Here is a 21,196-nt window from a genome sequence, read left to right on the forward strand (position 1 = left end):
AGAGCTTTTTAATCAGAAGGATACCAAAAAGACAAGGTTTGTTTTATTAAACTGAGTTTGCAATTTCTAAATAAAAGCACTTACTGGTTTTTTATCTTCTCTTCCTGCCATTACTGTCAGGGTTGATGCTCCTCCTGACTTCAGGAGGTGCCAGATCAAGTGGAAGAAGAGCAAAGGAAGCGATCTGCTGTTGGAAGCAGCCAGCAGCTGTCAGAGCCATTCCCTGCATTTAAGAGACAGTGTCCATGCAATTTGGGTGAATAAGACTGTGAGTCAGGAGCTTCTGATTCCTTCCGTACCTTGGAAAATTAATTTCCATTTCTCTGAGTCAGTATCTCCAGGCACAGTAAGGTAAAGGCAGTCATTTTTGTTCATTTTGACAGAATTTTATGAAGGTCCTGCACTCGGTGCTTGTTGCACATAAGATTTGTTTGCTACTAGTAACAGTTTTAAATGAAATAATCTAGGAACTGAGGTCTGTTGAAAGCCTACGTGATTTATTCAGATCCATAGACAAGAGTAAGTAAGTAAGTAAGTGCACAGAAAACAATCTCACAAGACCCAAGCAGGTTAGATATCCAAACCCTGTGAAGTCAACTGGCAGTGAGTATGCAGTGCTCCTGAGTACTTTTGTAAATCTCCAGAAGGCAAATACCTGCTTCTCCCAGTTCACAAGCAGCACTGAGCTGCTCCGCCTGCCTGGCTCCAGACCAGAGGTGGGTCCCTGGATCAGGATCGGGCCTTTCTCCAATGCATCGCAAATGGTCAAAGGCACAGAGCAATTCTGCTCCAAGCCCAGCAGTGCCTCTGAACAAATACAGCCCTTCCCAGGCACCTACCACTTAATGCTCTCAAAATCAGCACTGGTTGATTGGGTTTTCTTAGAACAGTTTGTTGAAGGCTTTCCTGTTTGCACGGACACGCATGGCAGCACTCCCAGTGCCTGCCGCAATGAAGGACCACCCCTCCTAGAAGCACGGCCGTCCTTCACAAAGCAGGTTACATGCATCTCTCAATTTTTTTGCCCAATATCTGCATCTAAGAAATACACATATTTTTCCTGCAGAGCTGAAAAGACAACAGATTGATTATGCAAAAGGTAGCTCACTGCATCAATATTCTGCTTGAAAATTGGCTGAACTTGAAATTACAGCAAGGTGCACATATTTTCAGCAGTAATTAAGGAGGAAACTGTTTATTTTCACCTATAAAAATATGTGTTGCACCTCTGTTCTTGCCCTATTTTCATTTTCCTGGTCCTTCCACTTGAAAACTTTTCATTTCTTCTCCCTTGTCTTACATAATTCATTGCACAGGTAAATTATTGCATGCAAATGCCTTGTGATAACAGCAAACTGCAGAATGCATTTTTATTGTCCTTGCTACAAATTAATACATTCCAAGTAAGCACATTTTACTTTAAACTTGCAAAGATTTTAGCTCCAGACTTTGGAATATATGGATTACCTTTTGCTATTTCCCTTGGTGAATATATATCATTACTAACCATTACTGTGCCTGCAGCCAAAGGCAATATAAAAAGGCTATTATCTTAAGCAAAGTTGAAAAAATAGAGGCATTCAAACAAGTAGGAGATTAGGTAGATTGCCTACTACTGCATACTGAATAGTACCTTACTTGTGAGTAGACCAATTCATTACAGTAAAACAGCTCAGGTGATAAAGCACACGATGCGTACAGATGGCAGTATCAAGCCCTAAAGACATACACTGCTGCTACAGGACCTATATACTCCAGCAGTTATTTGAATTAATACATTAATCATTTACTTCAGATGGTTTAATCTTCCCATTTATGATTTGAAAGGGGTTTGCAGCCTTGTATGTTTTCTCTTGAAATGCCGCATTAACAAAACTTCTGTTTAAAACACCTCTCTGTTACTGGACACCTTGTCCTATCAGACCTTTACCATTAGGATGACGATCAAATAGCTTTGTAAAACTCTTTACAAGAAATACGATATTCTGATTTATGCCAATGTTTTCCAGAGTGCAAGGACCAAGGCAAAGGATGCCCTACATTGAGCAGGCTCTTGATTTGCAAACTATCTATTTTCATAGTTGATTACAATTTTATGAGATTTTTTATTCTCAGAAATTCTTTTTTCCTCTTGAAAATGATAAATGGCCTTTCTTCCCTACAGTTAGTGCATGCTGTACACATTTCCCAAGCAATATCATACATAGGAGAGAACATAATTTTCCTATTGTTCTTTGCTCCTCTTGATCAAAGACATAGCACAAAACATGGATTTTTCATTCCTAAACTTTGTGCTGCCTTTCAATACGTCCTTTTCTTCCAAAGGCATTAAGGGCCATGTGTATAAATACACTGACTTAAATTTTAATACTGCTGGGAATCATAAGGTTGATCAACCCAACCTAAAGATAACACACCATGTCACACGTAGGCAGCATGTCACATTTGTTTTATGCTTCTTGTCCAGAAGACACGTCCCAGTGGTTTGGGGCATTCATGTGGTGGTCTTCACATTTTCTGCCTAACAGCACTCTCATTTCTGCTTGTCAATAAGAGCATCTGGACCCACCCATGTTATCTGTGACACTGGGAAACAGCTGAGCAAGTTCTAGCAAACCCTGATGAACACTGCACGTGTAGGACTTCTTCCTGAAAACCCCTAGATGTTCACAGAGCCATGTGTTCTAAGGCTGAAGCTCACTCCAGCACTGCAAGTGAAAACACAATTAGCTGATTCGATGAAGTAAAACCCAATCAGGTAACTCAAAAGCAGGCATAGGAAAAATGCATGTTTTAGCTGATTCTGCGTGTGTTGATTTTCACACAAAGGTAAGTGCTACATAGTGTTCAGTGGCTGAGCAGAACAAACCTTTTTTCCCCTTCAACTAAACAAAGGAAAAAAAATGCAAAGAGGGTGGACATGACCAGGATCAGATCATTTTAAGGAGAAAAAGGCAATAAAATGTTTTGTAAGGTAGACTGAGGGAACTCAGTGGGAGCAATGAGTCAGGCCCCAGATGGCATGAAAAGGAACAGAGAACACTGGAAGACTGACTGCAGCTTCCAAAAGCACTGAATTAACTGAAACCCCTCCCAAAAGTAGGGACATGCCCATACAGACAGAGAGCTTGGGAAGGATCAGGGATAAACCCTACTGCTTCCATTTGGTTCTTTCCCTACTTGTTCCCAATAGAGAGACTTGGGGTCTTCACTATTAAAAGAAAATAATATTCTTGTGTGTGTGTGTAGAATAATAAAAAAAAAAAAAAAAAAAAACTGTCTTCAATATTAAAAAGAAAAGAAAAAAAAATCTACTTTTTTTTTTTTGTAGAATAATAAAATGAAACAAAGCAAAACTGTCTTTTTGATGCTAAAAGCGTATTATCCCCTCCCTGGAGGAGGCAGGCAAGCAGATACATCCCAGTTCTGGCTCACTTATTTCTGTCACATTCCCTTACAGTTTGAGTCTAATACAGAACAGCAACAGCAAAAAGCCCAGGTTGAAGATGGAGTTTTTAGTCTGATTCAGACAGACACAGACAATCCCCAGCACTGAACAGAGCCAATGAACTGTACTTAGGCTCTCTGCATCTCCACTCAGCTCAGCTCAGCTTCTTCCCTATACTCCTGTCAGGAGAAATTCCTCAATTTGTCCTTTACGGTTCTAAAAAGCAAGAAGGATTTCTGAGACATGCTCTGCCTTCGGAAACCCAGGGTATGTCTGAGGGTAAGCACTGTTGTCCTGTCATCGCTCTCGTAGCCCCAACATCAGTTGCTGAGGGAAGCAATGACACAGGCAGAACAGGAGAGAATTTAATGATGTGGGCAGCCAGCCACATTAACAATTGCAAAACCCTGGTTTTGCAAAGCCTAATGGCTCATACAGGAACATTAGATGCTGTAAGACAAAGATTTCCAGACCCTACAGTGTCTTCTAGCAAGTCCAGGCTGATATCAGAATGCATGGCATTTTGCCGTATTTAAAGACTATATACCAACTTTAAAAAGACAACATGGTTATATATTTTTTTCTTTTGTATTAATTAGAAATATCACATACAGCTGCGGTATGAAACTTCTATTTAAAATGTGATCTTCTCAAGAAGTTAAAGCTAAGAGGCAGGCACATGTACACTCCAGCTTTGCAGCTTGAATCCAGCCCTCCCCACACTCCAGCTAGCTTTCGTCTCATTCCAGTTTTAGTTTCAAAGCCTTTGGGCCTTAAATTCTCAGTGATGATACAGTCTACATTGTCGCCTGCCAACTAAACTCCATTCAGCTCTCAGAATATATCACATAATATACACGGTATTAAGTTGTTAGCTTGCTTTTCTTTCAACTGCCGTTCATCAAACAAATGGCACTTTGAGGAAGGAAACCTATTTTCCCAGCTGCAGCATGCACAATCTAGTTATCCATATTGCTGAGACTTTGCAGTTTACTATCTCAAAAGATGACAAATTGTTATGTAGAAACATTAAGTTGGTTTTCATTCAAATCAACTGGATGCTCTGTGCTCTCCCCTGCGCACTCGCTGGGGGTGGGGGGCACTTAGGCACATCCCAGGGACCTGAGCTGCCGTCAAACCTGAGCCCCACGTCCACTGTGGTGCTCCTTAAAGTGCATAATTATCCCTTTTTACTGTTTGTCTATGTGTCAGCCTCTCTCTGTTAGCCTGGGTAGAGCTGTGTGCTCTTACCAGCAGATAAGCTCTCCTTGGCAGCGGTCTGTGCACATCTACAGGGAGAACTAAATAATAATTTTCCTTATAATGCATCTCCAGTAATAAAGTTGTTGAATTTTCTTGTAAAACTCAGTATGTTCAGACCAGAATATTACAATATCTATTCATAAGGGTTACCCTGTCCCCTGTTCCGGAGGTACTGCTGGTCTTGTCAGCACACCGGATTCAAAGGGACCTTCAGCACAGGGGGATGGGGAGCACAGCTGGTACAGAGGGAATCAGACAGGAAGCAGTATCGATTTGGAAAAGGATTTACATTTTTTTTCAAGTGCCTGAAGTAAAGATAGATTTGGACGTGCCGCGGAGTTGGATTCTCCACGGGCTTGTCCCTCAAGCTCTCGTTCTCACCCCAGCAAAGAGGCGTGAGCTCGCTGCCATTTGGCGTCCGGATCGCACAGGAGGAATTGACAGTGCCGGATACAAAGTGGGAAAATCAATCATGTCCAGAGGGCTGGGATTATCTGCTCTTTATATGACGTGGGCAGCGAGGTGTCTTCCGAGATGCACACGTCTATCTCCTCAGCCCCTCTGATGCTCTAGCTCAGAGCCCCCAGTGCTCCATTTGGCACGGAACGCCAGTTTAAGCTAAGGTCATTTTCAACTAAATCTGACTGACTGAGTTTGAGGTCAAAAGAAAGATAGTGAAGGCCAGAATGTTAAGTTCCACCAGGCTCAAATGTGGTCCAGGGACGCAGGTGAATGAGGATGCTGGAATATGGCCCGGGTGATTCTCTCACTCGTAAAACAGTTTGCCCTCATTTTGCAAGCCAGTGGGCCATATCTGCAAGCTGATGTAAATAGCCCTCAGTCAAACCAAGCTGTCTAGAGCCAGGTAATAATCTGGTACATAGCTACAAGTTGGATAGCTAGTTTTGGAAACACAGCGCTGTATTTAAATATCCTGGGCTGTTTCATGCAACAGAAATTATTTTCTGGAAGATGAAATTATTGAAGCAACAATTCTGTTGACAAAAGTAGTCATTAGTTTAAGAGAGGCTCTGAAACACTGCTCGTCACTCTCTGGAAACTGTAAAACAAGCTGTCAATATCTGCTAAAGCCCAGGTAATTATACATATGGCCCCCCGTGCTACCTATCTTTTTGATCGCCTGTGTGATGGCACGAGTGAGAAACCACTAGCTGCGTTTGCTCTCACACAAAGCCAATTTGGTGCGTAGCTTTTCATGTCTTTGTGCAAATGAGATTAACAGGCAACTTTGCTTACAGGAACATTTTCAGTGGATTGTCATATATGCCATTTACTAACCATTCACCTGAAGGATGTGGGTCTGATACAGCTCTTCATAGCCGTAGGCATGACAGGTGTAATTGCCCATGTGAATAGTCGTTACCTTGGTGATGTAGAGGGAATCGTCTTCTCCAAAATCCTGCATGTAACAAAAGACAGGAAAGGAGCCTTATTATTTAGTAAAAATATTTTAAACACCACATGAAGGGAGGTCACCTGTTCAGTGGTTTTGACAGTATCACAGCTTGGGAACACAGCTTGAATTTTGAACAGCAAGTTTTGAAGTTCATAAATCAACACACAGGAGAAAATGAGCGGCAATTTCAGAGTAAGGCAAAGTAACTCATCTGAGAATACGAACTTTTGTGCTGGTTGTTAACAAGGTGCTCTTTGCACATAAAAAGATGGCAATCTCCAGCTGTTTAATTTACAGGGAAATTTAATATCTACCCATTAACCTCAGATGCCTAAAACATTAACTTCTGGGTGGGTTAGTTTCCTTTATCTATGCTGGTTCTTAGAAAACGCACTGTAACCTTGAGACTTGACAAGAAAGAACTGAAACTGTTCGTCAGCTAAGACAATATCCTTGGCAGGAGACAGGAAAGAAGACAAAAAGCTTTCTTTTAAGGAAATTTACTTCAAATCAGCCTGCTTTGATCTGTAACTGGTTGACAAGGATCTTTCTTTTTCCCCCCTTCATTTATTTACCCACATCTGCTCCTGCATTACACTTTCTGATTATAGGTGGGGAGAATATAAGTTGTTAGCGAGGTTTTGGCACTGAATATTTTGCACAACTGCTCTGTTTAGAAATATATTTCAAATTCTAGTTAACAGAAGCACAGCACTGGTGGGTATACAAAGCAGCTTTTCTTGTTACCCCATTAACATTCAGACTTCTGCAGCTCCAAAATGTTTATACTTCTATGCAAACCCAGAAGGATACATTTAAAAAACAGTTAATGAGCTTAAAGTATATTTTTTCCTTAATTAGCTCCATGTGTGAAGCATGTTAAATTAAACTCTTTGCAGAATTTCACTGCAAAAAATATGGTAAAAATCAATTTACAATCAGGGTGGCAGGAAGCCAGTGCAACAGGGTGAGTGTTGGAGATGTAGAAAGGCAAAGTTGTGCTGCTCGTGAAAGCTGAAAACTCCCAGCCAACATCTCCCACTGCGACGTGACCGAACCGATCAGGAAGGACAGCATGAAACAGGAATGCAAACCTACTCTGCTGGCTGGGACACAACACCTTGGGTCCCCATTTCTGTGTGACGGAGAAAGGGAACCTGTGCCCAGGTTTGCAGATTACAAACAAGACTTGTTTGATCATTGGAAAGTTTTTTTTCTAAAACAAAACCGTTTGGGGCTCCTTATACCTCACGCTTTCTGTCTCTTCAGGGTGCACCTGCTTCGCAGTTTGAAGCTCTCCTTTCCAACCAGGACACTTAGGACATTTCTGAGGGAAGCTGCGATCCTGCTGCAGACTTGCAAAGCCAGCTGGCAGCCCCGAAGGAAAAGTACAAAGCGGCCCATCTTTTGCAGGATGGGATTGATCTGGCACTGCTTCTGCTGGCTCTTGAGTCTTCTCCAATAACTTGTGTCTGGCACCAGAGGAACCTCTTCATGCCTCTCTTCTCCTTGACAGGCCTGCACTGGCAGGGCAACGAGAAGTTTGGGGACTTTCCTATTTTTAGACACGTTACAAGGCAGATTGAGAGTAAGCCCTGAAAAACAGAGTTTACAGGCAGGACAACAGGCTCACTCTTCCCAAAGCACAAACTTTGACCTGAGAGGGACAGAAATAACCACTCTGTATCCGCTATCTGCTACCCTGTCGTTCTGACAGCACGACAAAGCACAAATGTGTGTACAATTACGAACGAGAGTAAATCCATAGATGTTCCTGAAATTCATTATCTGTCATCAAAAGCATCTCAGTGTCAGGCGGACCGGGCATCTAGACTATGGGATGAGTTGGTTAAACTAAACAATCCATTATTACAAATATCTACTCAAAAATTCCCATTCAAGCATTTGCCTTATCTTCTGGTCAGCTAGATCTTTCCTGCTGGAAAGCAAAGACGTGTGAATGACTGCAAATAGCAGAGAGATCCTGTTCAAATGATATTTACATGACATAGAGAAAGCGCTTGCAGTGGAGGGGACTTAATAACAGTTTTTAAAGTTAATCCCAAAGCAACTCAAATTGAGTTTAGATCAATAAAAGCAGGATGGCTACTTTTATGGAATGATTTATAAGGAGATGTGGAAAAACAGGACAATAAAATCTTTTCTGTTTTAAGTGTGTTGCTTCCTTTAAGTTATCTCAGAAAAATATTATGAAAGCTTGGTTTGTGCTCTGTAATTGTCTTTTTATGGACAATCTGTTTTTTCCAATGCATACAAATGTATTAATATAAGTAAAGACCCTTGCAAAAACAAACTGATGCAAGATTACAGTATTATTCTCTTCCTCTCCAAATGCATTTTTCTTGTAAAGAGAAGCTTTTATTGGCAAAAGCATGGTTTATGACTTTTAAAAACTATTTTCTGACTTCCAGCACTTAAAAAAAGGTTATCAAATGTGATTTAGGCAACGTTATCATTTACGTCAGGCACAGAAGGAAAATATCTGCTCCGTATTAGCACTTGCACACACACAGCAAATTCACATGGAGTACAACATTATTAAGAATCACCAGCATTAGAGGTGGGAAGGAAAAAGTGGTTATTAAATTCAGGTTCAATACTTATCCCTTTGTTGCTACAAAAAGAATACTGAATTCTGTAACAAATTGATGGCTCTTCCTGCGTGTTTATTTATTGCAGCTTACAGTTTCTCTTTGTGTTTCCCTGTGGATATAATTAGTGCATTAGGGTTTCACGGCTACATTTTATATATATGCATGCATTCTTATGCACAAACACCTCCCGTATATATCTTATAGAGGCACACCGGGGAGTGTTGTAACACCCCAAGCCCTAAAGCATTAGGGCAGGGGAGCCGTCGGTTCCCCAGGAGCCTCTCTCGATCCTTTGGCTCTCACCTCCGGGGGTCCCACAGTGGCCAGGGGCCACCCCACGCAGGCAGTGGGCACCCTGGTGCTCCCTGGGGATATTTGGGTGCATCTCCTGCTGCCGTGCAAGCTTGTGGTGCCAGCTAGCACTGGTAGGGCATCCAGCGGCTGTCTCAGCATGCAGGGAAGAAGTCCTCAACCAGGAGTACCTCAGCCAGGAGTAGAGCTGCAGACAATTTTACCAAGCTGAGAAGGAAGAGCGGGTCTGTGAGGACTTTTCTCCCCTCAAAAACACGCACTGTGCGAGTGAGAGCTCTTTGAATAAAAGTTCTCAGAAACTGCTTAGCACAAAAGATTTTTAGTCATGTTATGAACTTGCTTCATCCATCCATCCATCCATCCATCCATCCAAACACACTCACGTAAACTTTCCTGGGGAGAACTGGCAGGGAAGAGGATGGGCAGGCTATAGGGAATGGGAAGAATTCATATTAAACAAGGACAATGGAAATATTTCCGTGTGCTTCGACATTTTCAGATGGCTTTTGCTTGCAAAGGCAGGTTTCCAAGTCGCTACAAGCCTGAAAACAGTCAAAAGGAATCATGAACATCTATAAAAATGATGTATCACACAATTTTTCTCTCCCTAAAGCTACCACACCTTTCAAGCAGAGTATCTCAGGGCTGCCCAGGAGTCGCAGTGCTATGCACCCCTGGGAGCTGGGACTGCCCTACACCTACCCCCAACAAGCAAAACGATGAACTGTAGAGAGATCTTTATGCATAATACCACGGCAAAGGATTGGGAACCAGGAGAAAGGCAAAAAAGTCACTTCTGGGGCATGTTTTCCCTCCTTTACTGCTGAAGGTGAATTTTCTTGTGAAGGGGAAGAAAAAGAAATGATGAAAATGTATGAACAAGAGGCAGATACCCTTCTACCAGCTACAACCAGCCGAGCCTTGCATCAAAGCAGCCAGATAAGGATAAGGTGTTCATCACCTCTCTTTTATGAATTTCATTATAAAATAACACTACAAGTTCTGGTAAAAAAAAAATAAAAATAAAAAAAAAAATAATCAGCAAGCTGTGCTTATAATTTCTCATAATTGATAAGGTCAACTAGTGACAGATGATAAATTGACTTCTCCAACAGTTTGTCTCATGTTTTCTCTCCCTTTTTGGAATAAAAAGTTCTCTGCCCTTCATGAGCTTCTTTTATGTCTTGCAGCTACCCTTCAAATAAAGGACTGATTAAGTGATCTCAGGATATGTATGAACTTTTTGAGATTAAAAAAAACCACCACCCTGCATTTTAAATTGATAACCGCTCAGTAATCTAGCAAAAAAAAAGTCGCTACTGCACACACTCAATTTCAAAAAATAACAAAGCAGATCCTAGAAAATGGATATGTACTTTTTTGTATTGTATTTCCTTTCCATCACTACTGATTACCCAAGGCATCGGTCTCTCCAAACACAAGATTTTTCTTATTTATTTATCCCATTCCTCCCTTCTAATGCATTCCCTGGTCATGCAATCTGCTGCAGCTCGGAGACACCGTGCTTAGAAATGTGTAAAACATTGCATATTGCTTGTAAATCTAGTTCCCATTCTGTCTCAAGTGAAATCCAATATGCAACTATAACGCCACAAATCTCCTGCCCTGACACCCGGGGACGCGGCCAGCAAAGAGGGAGCGAACACGGAGCCGGGCCTGCCGAGCCCCGCGGCCGCCTGGGGAGCGCGGGTGGTGCTGGAGGGTGCTGCCACTGGCACCTGCATTTTTGCCCTTTTCTGACTCTTTTCATGAGTCTTTCTAACAGGTCTTGGGGTTGGTCTTACACAGAGGGGAAACTTATATAAAACACTTTAAAATTTTGGCAAAGAGGAACTGTTGTTTTCCAGGAAATCTTAGTTTAAAGAGGAATTGGTATATAGTAGATTCGGGTTTCTTATTTTTTAGGGTAACTTCTGCTTATTTGAGGGAAAAAAAACAAAACAAAACAAACAAACAAACAAACAAAAACTTGCCTTACAGCTATACATGGTCAGAAGGACCAAAACCAGACGAGCTCCCCTGCTCTCCAGCTGTCCCCATGCCCTGACACACGGCAGGTTGCAGCATGGCACTACAGGGTGCATATGCCCTGCAGAGCAACCGCTGCCCAGCCCATGGGGTTTTACACATACACAGTGTCCAACCACCCCAATCACACACCAAATGCTCCCAATAAATTTGAAACCGGACAGCACCTTACAGACATTGAACACGTTCAACCATTTTCCCCATCGACTCTCCTGGGAGAGTCCCAAAGACGGTTGATATCCCCTCACCACATCGACTTCTAAGTATTTATGTTGGAAATAAAGGCAGAAGAAACAGCTCGCTGACTGATCTATCCTCTTAGGAGAATCCCACCATTTGCTTATTTCTTCTTAAATAATTTGTACTTTTCCTTCACCTTTAAACACCTCTCTCCCAGCACTTTCCACTCAGCCCAATGAAGCCGGGAGCCTTCCCCGTGCACTTTTGGTGCATACTTCAGCCAAAACCAGTTCCTGGTACTGGGGCTCACTGGTGGCACTGGTTTTCCACTAGAGTGAAATCAACGCCGTCACAATTTCATAACAGACAACACAGTGATGAAAATTTGTTAACCAGTTCACATTAAAAAAGCCTGCCTGATCCTCAGAGTCTCGCTCTGACAATGTTTACAGGACTTCAAAACAAAATGTACCCAAGCATTTAATGAGATGATTATTATGCAAAATCTAAAACAATGGCTATCACTTTGAAAGTGATTTCTCCACACTAATCAAACGTCTCTGATCTTTTTTACAATAGATTCATGAGTGATTCATATAAAAATAATAAAAACTAAATTAGTCATAGGCTCTTAAATCACTTTCTTTGGTGCTCTTAATAATTCATTTCCAGAGACAAGCTGAGAACTTATGCTTCATTAATATTATTTGTTCTTGGTTTTACACATGCTATCTTATACTTTAGTAATCTACATGGAGAAAAATTCGGCCTTAAGCAAATTCCAGAAAAGTATTGCAAACACAGCCTGATGGGATACTAATTTATCTGTTCTTGTTTTTCTGCTCAAATAATTTAGAACATAAGACTTTGCTGGAGAGCCAAAGAAATTTTTGGCGTGAATATATGGAAATGGTCTTTTAAAATAGTTGTACAATTACAGTACAGATAAAAATGAATGTATTTTATATCCTGAGAAACTCATGAGTCAGTATGATGAGGAAAATCCACAGTAGGTCTTCCTGCTGGAGCTGTTGGTGGAAGGGAGGAACGAGCATCCCAGGGATTCAGTGAAATGTTTCTATTAATTGGATCCACTGGACATTTCAGAGAAAAGCAAAGATTATGACTGAACAGGTAAGTAACAATCTTGGGAGAAAATTATATTCATAAACTCCAACTTTCTCCCTACAGTACCAAGGCAGGGATTCATGGATTTTGGTCAGTGGATTCCACCAGTCAGGGCAAGTACTGGGGAGTACAACAGATGCCGAAGAGCCCTAATTCTTCTCATTCTCAAATTTCTTCTAAAGCATGTTTGTAAGCATGCCAGCCTAGTTACCTCAATACTTCACAGCAGATGGTTTTAATAGGTTCAATCCTTTCTTCCTTCTCATTTTTAGAAGATTCACACTGTATTTATAGTTCTCCTTTTCTGTTATAACACCCAGACTGAGTGTATGCAACGCATCTAGAGGAGAATGAGATCTAACATCTCACATTTCTCAAAAATTTCACAGGGTTTGTGACCTACATGCCTGTAAAAAATGCAAGCAAAACAAAACCACCCCAGGCTGTTAAGAGTAATGTCTTCTTCCACAAAAATATGAAGTTTAGGAAGACGAAGCCTTATACTCTACTGGGTATTTAGGACCAGGTGAACAGCCGTACTGTCTCCATTGAAGTATTGATGCATTTGCAGAAATAACCTACAAACTTTGGACTGTGACCCAGAAATAAGCTATTCCACTGAAGGCACCAGGTGCATACAAGTTCTGTGGTCTTTACTATACAAAAGTGAGAGATTACATATTCCGAAAATACTGTCAGCATTAATTTTCCACTTAACCTCTATTTTAGAGCCTGCAAAGACCTAAGATACTATAAACACTGAGCAATTTCTTAAACTTTGATTTGAAAGAGAAAAACTTGGCTTTAAATATGCAACTTCCTGTAATTTACTCACATCACTGTATTAGTGCAGCATCTAGGATGACACGGGTTTTGATCATTTTAATAGCCTCATTTCTATTAGCAGGAAAGTAAATGGGGTTATTCACACATGATCTTTTCGTGACCTTTTTATTATTTAACAATAGAACTACATTAAAAGCACCAACAGGAATTTAGCTCCTTCATGCAGCCTGTTCTAATGAGAAATCTAATCCAGGTGACTCGTACTTTTAAGGTTGGCCATTTGCCTTGGTCTCCAAATATTACACACAGAAAATGGACGTTAACATGAATATGGAGTTGGACTCAATGATCCTTATGGGTCCCTTCCAACTTGGGATATTCTATGATTCTATGTATGAAAGGTGCATCAAAGCAGCTAGGCACAGATCTTGCATGAGCCATGAGATACACAAGGAGATAAATCTTCCTGGGCATGCAGGTAAACGTGGATTATGAGTAACAAACGATTTAGAGAGGTCTATGCCCCCATGGATTGACTTGTGTGAGCTCCATATGCTTAGCGCAGCATGGACCTGACAGCCCACTGCTGCAGAGGTTTGCAGCAGGGCGATGGAGGCAGGCTAGGATTCAGCTGGAGCAAAGCACGCAGATTTGTATGAGGAGGAGGGGAAGAACCTGTTTTGAAAAGAGAATCACTGCTTTTTCTCCAAGCAGCAACATATGTCTCTGAGCTAAGCCTATGTATCTCAGGTGTCTCTGGGGTCCTGGGTGATGACAGGAACTCCAGCAGCAAAATCCACACTGTTTTCATGCTGCATTAACAGAGGCTGCATGGCTGAAGGTGAGAGCAAAGGTCTCTCTAATATTCTCCACTCATGATCTTCTAGATCCCTGTTATATCCCACATTATCTACCTATTTTTCAGCTGGAGTCCTGCTTTATTTAATCTCTCTCTGTTCAGAGCTGCTTCTGTATCTGCCTCATCTTTGTTCCCCTTCTTTGCTTCTATTATAACCTTGTTGAGATGGGACGACTGGGACTGCACATACTATTCACCACGAGGCATATCAGGGATATCCTCTGGCATAATAGTGTTGTCTGCTTTGTACTCTGCTACTTTCCTAAAAAGTCCAACCGTTTTATTTGTTAGAGATATTTTATCAGCCAGCACGGTCCTCCCCAGGCTGAGTCATGCCCCCATACCCATGTTTTTTCATAGATGATTAATAAAAATAATAGACTCTGTAATAGAATACTGAATATGCATGAAGTTGATACAAGGGAGGAGCATTCAAGACGTACTCGAGAATTTGGCACAGGGATTTCTTACTGGGCTCTTCTCACTGCACTTCCTGCAAGATGAGCTAACCGAGGCACACAACTGGCAGTAGTACAGTAAATAATAAAGCAAATGATATGCTGCATTTTGTTAGCCCCTGGGAGTATGCTTTTTACGCACAATTACTGATTTTTCATCAAACAAAGAGAAAGACAAGCGACGAACTAGCTGCAAAGCACTCTCACTTCCCTACCTTATTCGCTAGTGTGCTTTCCGCAGGGTGGGAGCTGGCTCTGAAGTCTTGCATTTGCTCCTAGATGAGTTTGTAATTTATTTTTTTTTTTTGGAGAGCAAGAGCATATTATCCTAACTGGCATCCGCAGAAATGAAGAAAACTATACTTTAATGACGTGTAATGAAAAGCGTATTTTTGAATTAACGATCTAATGCAGATTTGAGTTACACTGTACAGATTACTATGAAAGGAATAATGAAAAATACTCATGAATGTATGTTATAGCTACCTGTATTATACTTGGTAATTCACCAAATTCTTATCTACCTAAATTCTGTAACATTTGTTTTTGTATGATAATATTCTCTTCTCTGTTGTTTATGTTTTCATCATGCTTCTGTAGGATAAGCTTTTGTTTACAAATTTTGTTTATAAATTTATGTATTTTTGTCTAAAGATGATGTCAAATCATGTGAAACAATACTCTATAAATACTGTATAAACACATTTGACTCCGTGAAGAGTGTTTTATATTTTCAAATTGAGGAATGCTTTCATAATCACAGATTTGGTTAAACATACTGCTTGTTCCTAGGAGGCAGAAGTATATTATTTTGAAAGATGACATATTTTAACCACTTTGCTACTTGTAGTCAAACATCAGTTTATAGTTACAATTGTAGTACAATCTCACCAGTTTCAGCTACATTGCAGTTATTTTCTTCATGAGAAATGTTGATATGACTTTTTAAAAGTATAGCTCCAAAGGCACTTAAAAGGGACAAATAACCTGGACAGGTAATATATGGATAAAAAATATCTTTATGCTAAAAGCAATCTTAAATGTTTGCAACAAAAATCATTTAATTACATGTAACATTAAGATGGCTCTTTTGTAATAGCTACGTGACAACTCATTAACACATTTCTTCACAGACAAGACATCACAGACAAAACAAATTATTAATATGTTGCTTATGAAAGCTTCTGATTAAAAGAGCAATGGAAAGTTAATAATATTTTGTTGCCAATCAAGATATCTCATAAAATTGATTTAAGTAAAGCACATAAACAACCAGGCTTTATAGTAATCTTCAGCCTCTCAGCTCTGTGTAAATTTAGGATTATCTAGGTTTTTGCTGACTTTGTCACTTCTAGTATTAATTTGGAATACTGTCAACCTTCTCATAGCACTTTTATCAAGAATCTGGAGAGAATAAAGCCACAAAGGACTTCTCAGTGGTTCCTTTCTTCTGCTGCACTCACACCTTCTTAGAAGAACTCTGTTTTTTTTTTTTCAGAGTTGGGTTTATATTTTCATCTGATTTCCTGAATTAGCATTTAGAAGAGAAGGAGTTTAACTGAAATATAATACAAGGATTTTTCCAAGTGTGTGAATATCCTGTAGGTTTGTATGTGATTACCACTGTGCCAGGAGCAGGGAGGATTTTCTTGAAGTTAAAAAGGTACAATTAATCTCCTGTTGCACTTCCAATTAGCCAAATTGCTAAGCTTATTGTAAAAAGCAGAAATGCAATTGCGTTTCTGCTTGAGGCATACTAAAAGAAAACTGAGGTAATTTAATTAACCAACTTCAAGTATATTAAGGAGCACATTGCCTTTACTTTCCCGCTGTCAGCACCTTTAAGTAGATTATTGTTTAATGCGAGTTTCTGCACCCACAAGAGGCTGGCACCCATCCTGACCCGTGCCATCGAAGTGTGCATGGCTGCACTTACTTTCACATCACAAACCTCAGAGCAAATGTTGTGGCTCCATCATTGCTGCACACAAGAATCAACCCCGAACAGAGGCCGTGTTCCCACTTTGAAGGCTCCTAACAAGTGCTGCAGATGTGCAGGTGCCCCTCCCTGGTAGCCAGAAAGGGGACACACCTGAGCTTGAGTCCTACAGGGAAATAAAGGACCACAATCCCCAAATTGCATCACCTCAAATAACTCGACCAGCATACAGATGGCGGTGATATATAAGGAACATAAAAAGCTTTACAGTTTAATTAAAGATGAAAAAGGTGCTGAGGTGTTTATTAGATAAAAAAAATGTTGATGTGCAATAGCACCAGGTGTTATATGACAAGGTGAAAGAGATCATAAACTGACACATGAAACATTAAAATTGAGGCATAAATCCTGTTTTTCCTCTTTGTGAGTCTCAAAGTGCTCTTCTGATAAAGTATCAGTGAAACTAGTTCAAACAGACCAGAAAGCGATGGGATACATATATATATATATATTTACTGCTGAGTTTCGTGGGACTGTCCAAGGTGAGTAATCATTCAGGATCCAGTTATGTACAAGGACATAACTCTTTCTCTTAACATTTAATAACAAACGCAAAAGAGAATTACTTGTACGTAAACCAGAAAACCACTTGGGCCAGCGCTAAATTAGGGAGGAACTAGGACCTGAGCCCGAAAATCTACCGCTCACAATCCTAACTAAAACAGTTGGAGTTACAAACAAAGCCTCAGAGCCACGTGCTGCCCTTCAGGGATGTGTTTGTGCTCCGATTCCCAGATTGTCATTTTGCGTTCCATTCACATATCAACTTCCAATGCTCCTTTAAGATCAATGTGGTCATAAACAGAATTTCATAAAGATGATACAAATGCGTGAAATTTTCATTACTTTTTTTTGGTTAAAGAATTCTGTGACTGCTCTTTCAGAAGATTTCGGAACAGCTGACTCGCTGCAACTCCAGCCCTAACTTGGACCCAGGGACAAACCTGAGCCTATAAATACGGTGTCTCAGACCGACCTAGTGAACAACATTGCTGAAAGAAAAGGCTTTTTCTAGACTGATCACACAAAGCTGTTGAATTTACTTATTATAGATGAAACTAAGCACGGTGGCAGCATGTGTAATCTTTACTCAGCTTAATCTGTGTCGAAGAATAGATCTGTTTTGAAGAATGCTTGAACAGGACAGTAAGCTGTCAGGTCACCCATCTGCATGTTTCCCTCTGCCACTCTCCCACTACAGCAGGGAACGCCTGATTTTGCGCATCGTATCTTGGCTGGTTTCCATGTATTTAGAGTGACGTAAAAGTCATTATTCTAACCCTGGCACTGACGGATAGCTATAAGAAATCTGGTCAGGTACACAAGCTGTGGGCTGGTTGGGCAATACTGTGCATCCTTGTTACTGCTCCTCTATAGACATGTACCAATTCTGTAGCAGCTCATTTACTGGTTTCATGTTGGATTTCAATGTCATGCTCCAAATGGCAACATAAACTGCATTTGAAAAAGGTAATCCCTGCTCTGATGAAAAAAAAATAATGTTTAGATGGCTACAGTTACTGAATTTGTGTGTACAGTAGTCACCTACACACAGAGTGCACTATTTTCCTACTAAGGCAGAATTAAATAATGCACTAAGTTGCAGTGCATATTTCTGTCCTGTATGCTGTAATTTTCATGTATTAATGCAGAAGAGTAAAACAAAGACTTTTCACATTTCAGCAATCCTGAATACACAACAATTTAGGGAGCTACAGTATTGACTGTAACAACTCCAAACTGAGTGGTTATCAAATTAACAAGAGCTGAACAAAAATATAAATCAACTCTTTCTGTAGTGTAATTAAAATAAAAACTGATTTACTGTGTACTTTAATGCAAAGAGAAATGAAATACAGACCATATTTTTTACACTACTTTCCACTCTCCCCATAATTAAATGTTATTAAATAAATGAGTAAGTTTATATGATTATTCAGGTATTCTCTTTACTACAAACTATGACTCATACATCAGACCAGTGCTGCGAATTAAAAAAGAGATTCATCTCCCTTCCCGCGAAGGTACCACCACACCCTGCTGAATTATCCCATATTTTAAACTGCTCATCAGAAATACTAGCTGGTAAGTGAGAGATGAGAACAGACTGAAAGGCAAGTGGAAGAGGAGGACAGAGATTTATTTGATTTAGATAGAGGAGAGATTTCATTGCCAGCAGTAAATGTGTTGTTTCATGCTCTTGATGAGCCTGGTTCTTTGCACTAGGAATGAGGCACCTGAGAAGTTAATGGTTTGGAGAGCTCCTTCCCCCAGTTTTCGGGGCTACTGCTAGTGGACTTTTGATTGCACCAAACTGAACAAGCAACAAAGGATGAAGCATCAGTGCTAAGCAAATGCTGGGTTATTGCAGTACTGAGTTTTAATTTCGCAATAACATACTCCAAGCACCCAAGCTCTCAGCTGTTTTGCTTTTATTCCTTCCACATTCACATAAAAACAAAATATCATGCCAGCTTCCAGTTTTCCATAATAATAATAATGAGATAAAACTTGTTCCCTTAAAACTATCATCTGTTAAATGAAGTCGTACTCAAGCCCTAAAACCAGTAATGGAGGACTTACGTTGATATCCTCTAAGTCAAGGAAGTTGAGGATGATGCCGTTGCGTTTCCAGATGATGGGGGGCCGCAGCACCCCACGGATGCCGCACGTCAGAATGGTGCTCAGGCCAACCGTGATGGTGGTAACGCTGACTTTCTGGTCCTCCGGCAGGCTAAGCTGAACCACCTCTGCAAAGGCAACGAAACAGGAATAATACAAAATAGTACCATTTTTATCATTTCAAGTCACAGCTCAGGACGTGATTTTGCCTTAAGAGTTAACAGCTTTGGTGGGAAAATCCTGCACTCTGTGCGGTCTCCACTATGTAAATGCACCGAATAAAAATAAAAACCAACATCCACTTTTGAAAAGATCACTTTCCATCCTTTTATACGCTCTACTTGAAAAATCGCTTTAACAACTCTCGAGTAGCAATTCTGTTAAATTTGCTCACTAAAATATTTGCTCCCTTTCAGGAGCCTTGGGCAGCCCAGTAGGACTCGCTTCAAGGCACCTATCTATCAAGTGCCTGTGGACACCTCGTGCAAAACTGGCTCGCACAGCAGTACCCAAACAGCTCTGCATCCTTTCTCCTCCAGCTTCCACCCAAGCGAGAAGTTAATGCAATGTGCCACAACCCGTATTCACTTCTGTAGGTCTGAGGCTGACTTCAGGCTGCAAAGATCAATACAACATCGCACGTCGTGTCTGCCAGCCGTTAGCTGTTCTCCTACTTAATATTCCCAGCGCTACTTTAGAAACAGCACAAGGTGTTGAAAATAAACGGTCGCTATAGTATTGGAAAACGGTTGATCGAAAATAAGCATGTTCAACCAACTTAGGGCTATTATTTGGGTTGCGGTGGTTCCTTGCATGGAACAAGAAGAGGGCCTGACACAGGCCATCAAACAATTTCTGCCCCTGAAATCTTAAAATCTAAAAGGAGTAATAGAGGAGGACTGGGAAGAGGAGAACATCACCTGCCCAAGAGAGACACCTCATTAAGCATCGCCCCGGGGACCTGCTGGAGGAGGAGGCCCCAGACTGCGGCCAGGGGGGTTATAATGCCCCGCCACCTTCATCCACCTGCCTGCAGCATGTAAAAGCATATAGGTACTAATAACACAGCTATTTCCCGCATAAAAGAAAGCTCCTTTTTTATGAACAAAATATTTGGAGTACACTTGACAGGATAAAAAACTGATAATTACAGTAATATGTAGCATGGAGTAGGGCTAATGAGGACCATCTTTTCTTGAGAAGAAATGAAATAGAGGGTCATTCATTTACGAGAATTGTTTTTTCATCTTACTGCTGTTTTCTTCAATTCCCTGTGCTGTTTCTCACACTGCCTGGCACATGCTGGGCTCCCATCAGCTCCCTCTTCAGCAACTTTTTCGAGTGTTTTGTTACAGGAGAATTTAAGGCTTCCTCCATGCTCCAAATGATAACTAAGAGGCTTTGATTTTTCATTTAAAAAGCACAGTAATGAAAAATGTATTTACTTTTACTTAAGAAGACACCTTGTGTAGTTGCCATTCTTCGATGAACTGCATCAGGACAAGAGGTGACTTTTTAGGCTAAACCATGTATTTAGTATAGATTACTTTAATAAAAACACACTCCTCTCCTGAATATTTCTATGGATTATGTTTGAAGGCATCTTATGATTAGCACATTAACTTCCAAAAGTCTTTCTATTAACAGAGGATTATTTTGTGTTGTTTTAGTCAAAGCTGTACTGCTACACTAGAAAAGATTCATTTACACAACCTACACAAGCCTTGGGATGGAAACAGAGATGCCCTGGGAGGATAGGAGGGCTGTGCTCTTCTGTTTAAAACACACAAATCTTATTAAAAAATCAGAATCTTGTACTTAAGCTATAGACCTCAAACACACTGATGTTAATTGGACTGTGTGTACAAATTATTCAAGTCACCATAATGATTTTGGGTAGAATCCTCTAGATTACGTATTGAGCTGTGCATTTTAGTTTTTAAAAATCTTTACGAGATAAAAGGATTTTTACTACACACATAAAACTGAACAGAACAAATGGGTAATATTCACAAAGCGTGCTCACTTGCAGAACACAGGTTGGAATGGAATTTGATCCT

General features: G+C 40.5%; 1 protein-coding gene across 4 annotated transcripts in view; it reads right to left on the reverse strand.

The window, feature by feature from the left end:
• The window catches only part of FSTL4 (follistatin like 4), a 214,995-nt gene that overhangs the window by 22,928 nt on the left and 170,871 nt on the right, over window positions 1–21,196 (reverse strand). For all 4 annotated transcript variants that reach the window (XM_040573989.1, XM_040573987.1, XM_040573986.1 and 1 more), the window contains exons 7-8: window positions 19,098–19,264; window positions 6,011–6,131 (exon numbers count right to left, since the gene is read on the reverse strand). In XM_040573989.1, the coding sequence (XP_040429923.1) occupies window positions 6,011–6,131; window positions 19,098–19,264 (288 nt within the window). The remainder of the gene's footprint in view (window positions 1–6,010; window positions 6,132–19,097; window positions 19,265–21,196) is intronic.

This window comes from Cygnus olor, chromosome 14 (assembly GCF_009769625.2).
Source record: "Cygnus olor isolate bCygOlo1 chromosome 14, bCygOlo1.pri.v2, whole genome shotgun sequence".
NCBI lineage: Eukaryota > Metazoa > Chordata > Aves > Anseriformes > Anatidae > Cygnus > Cygnus olor.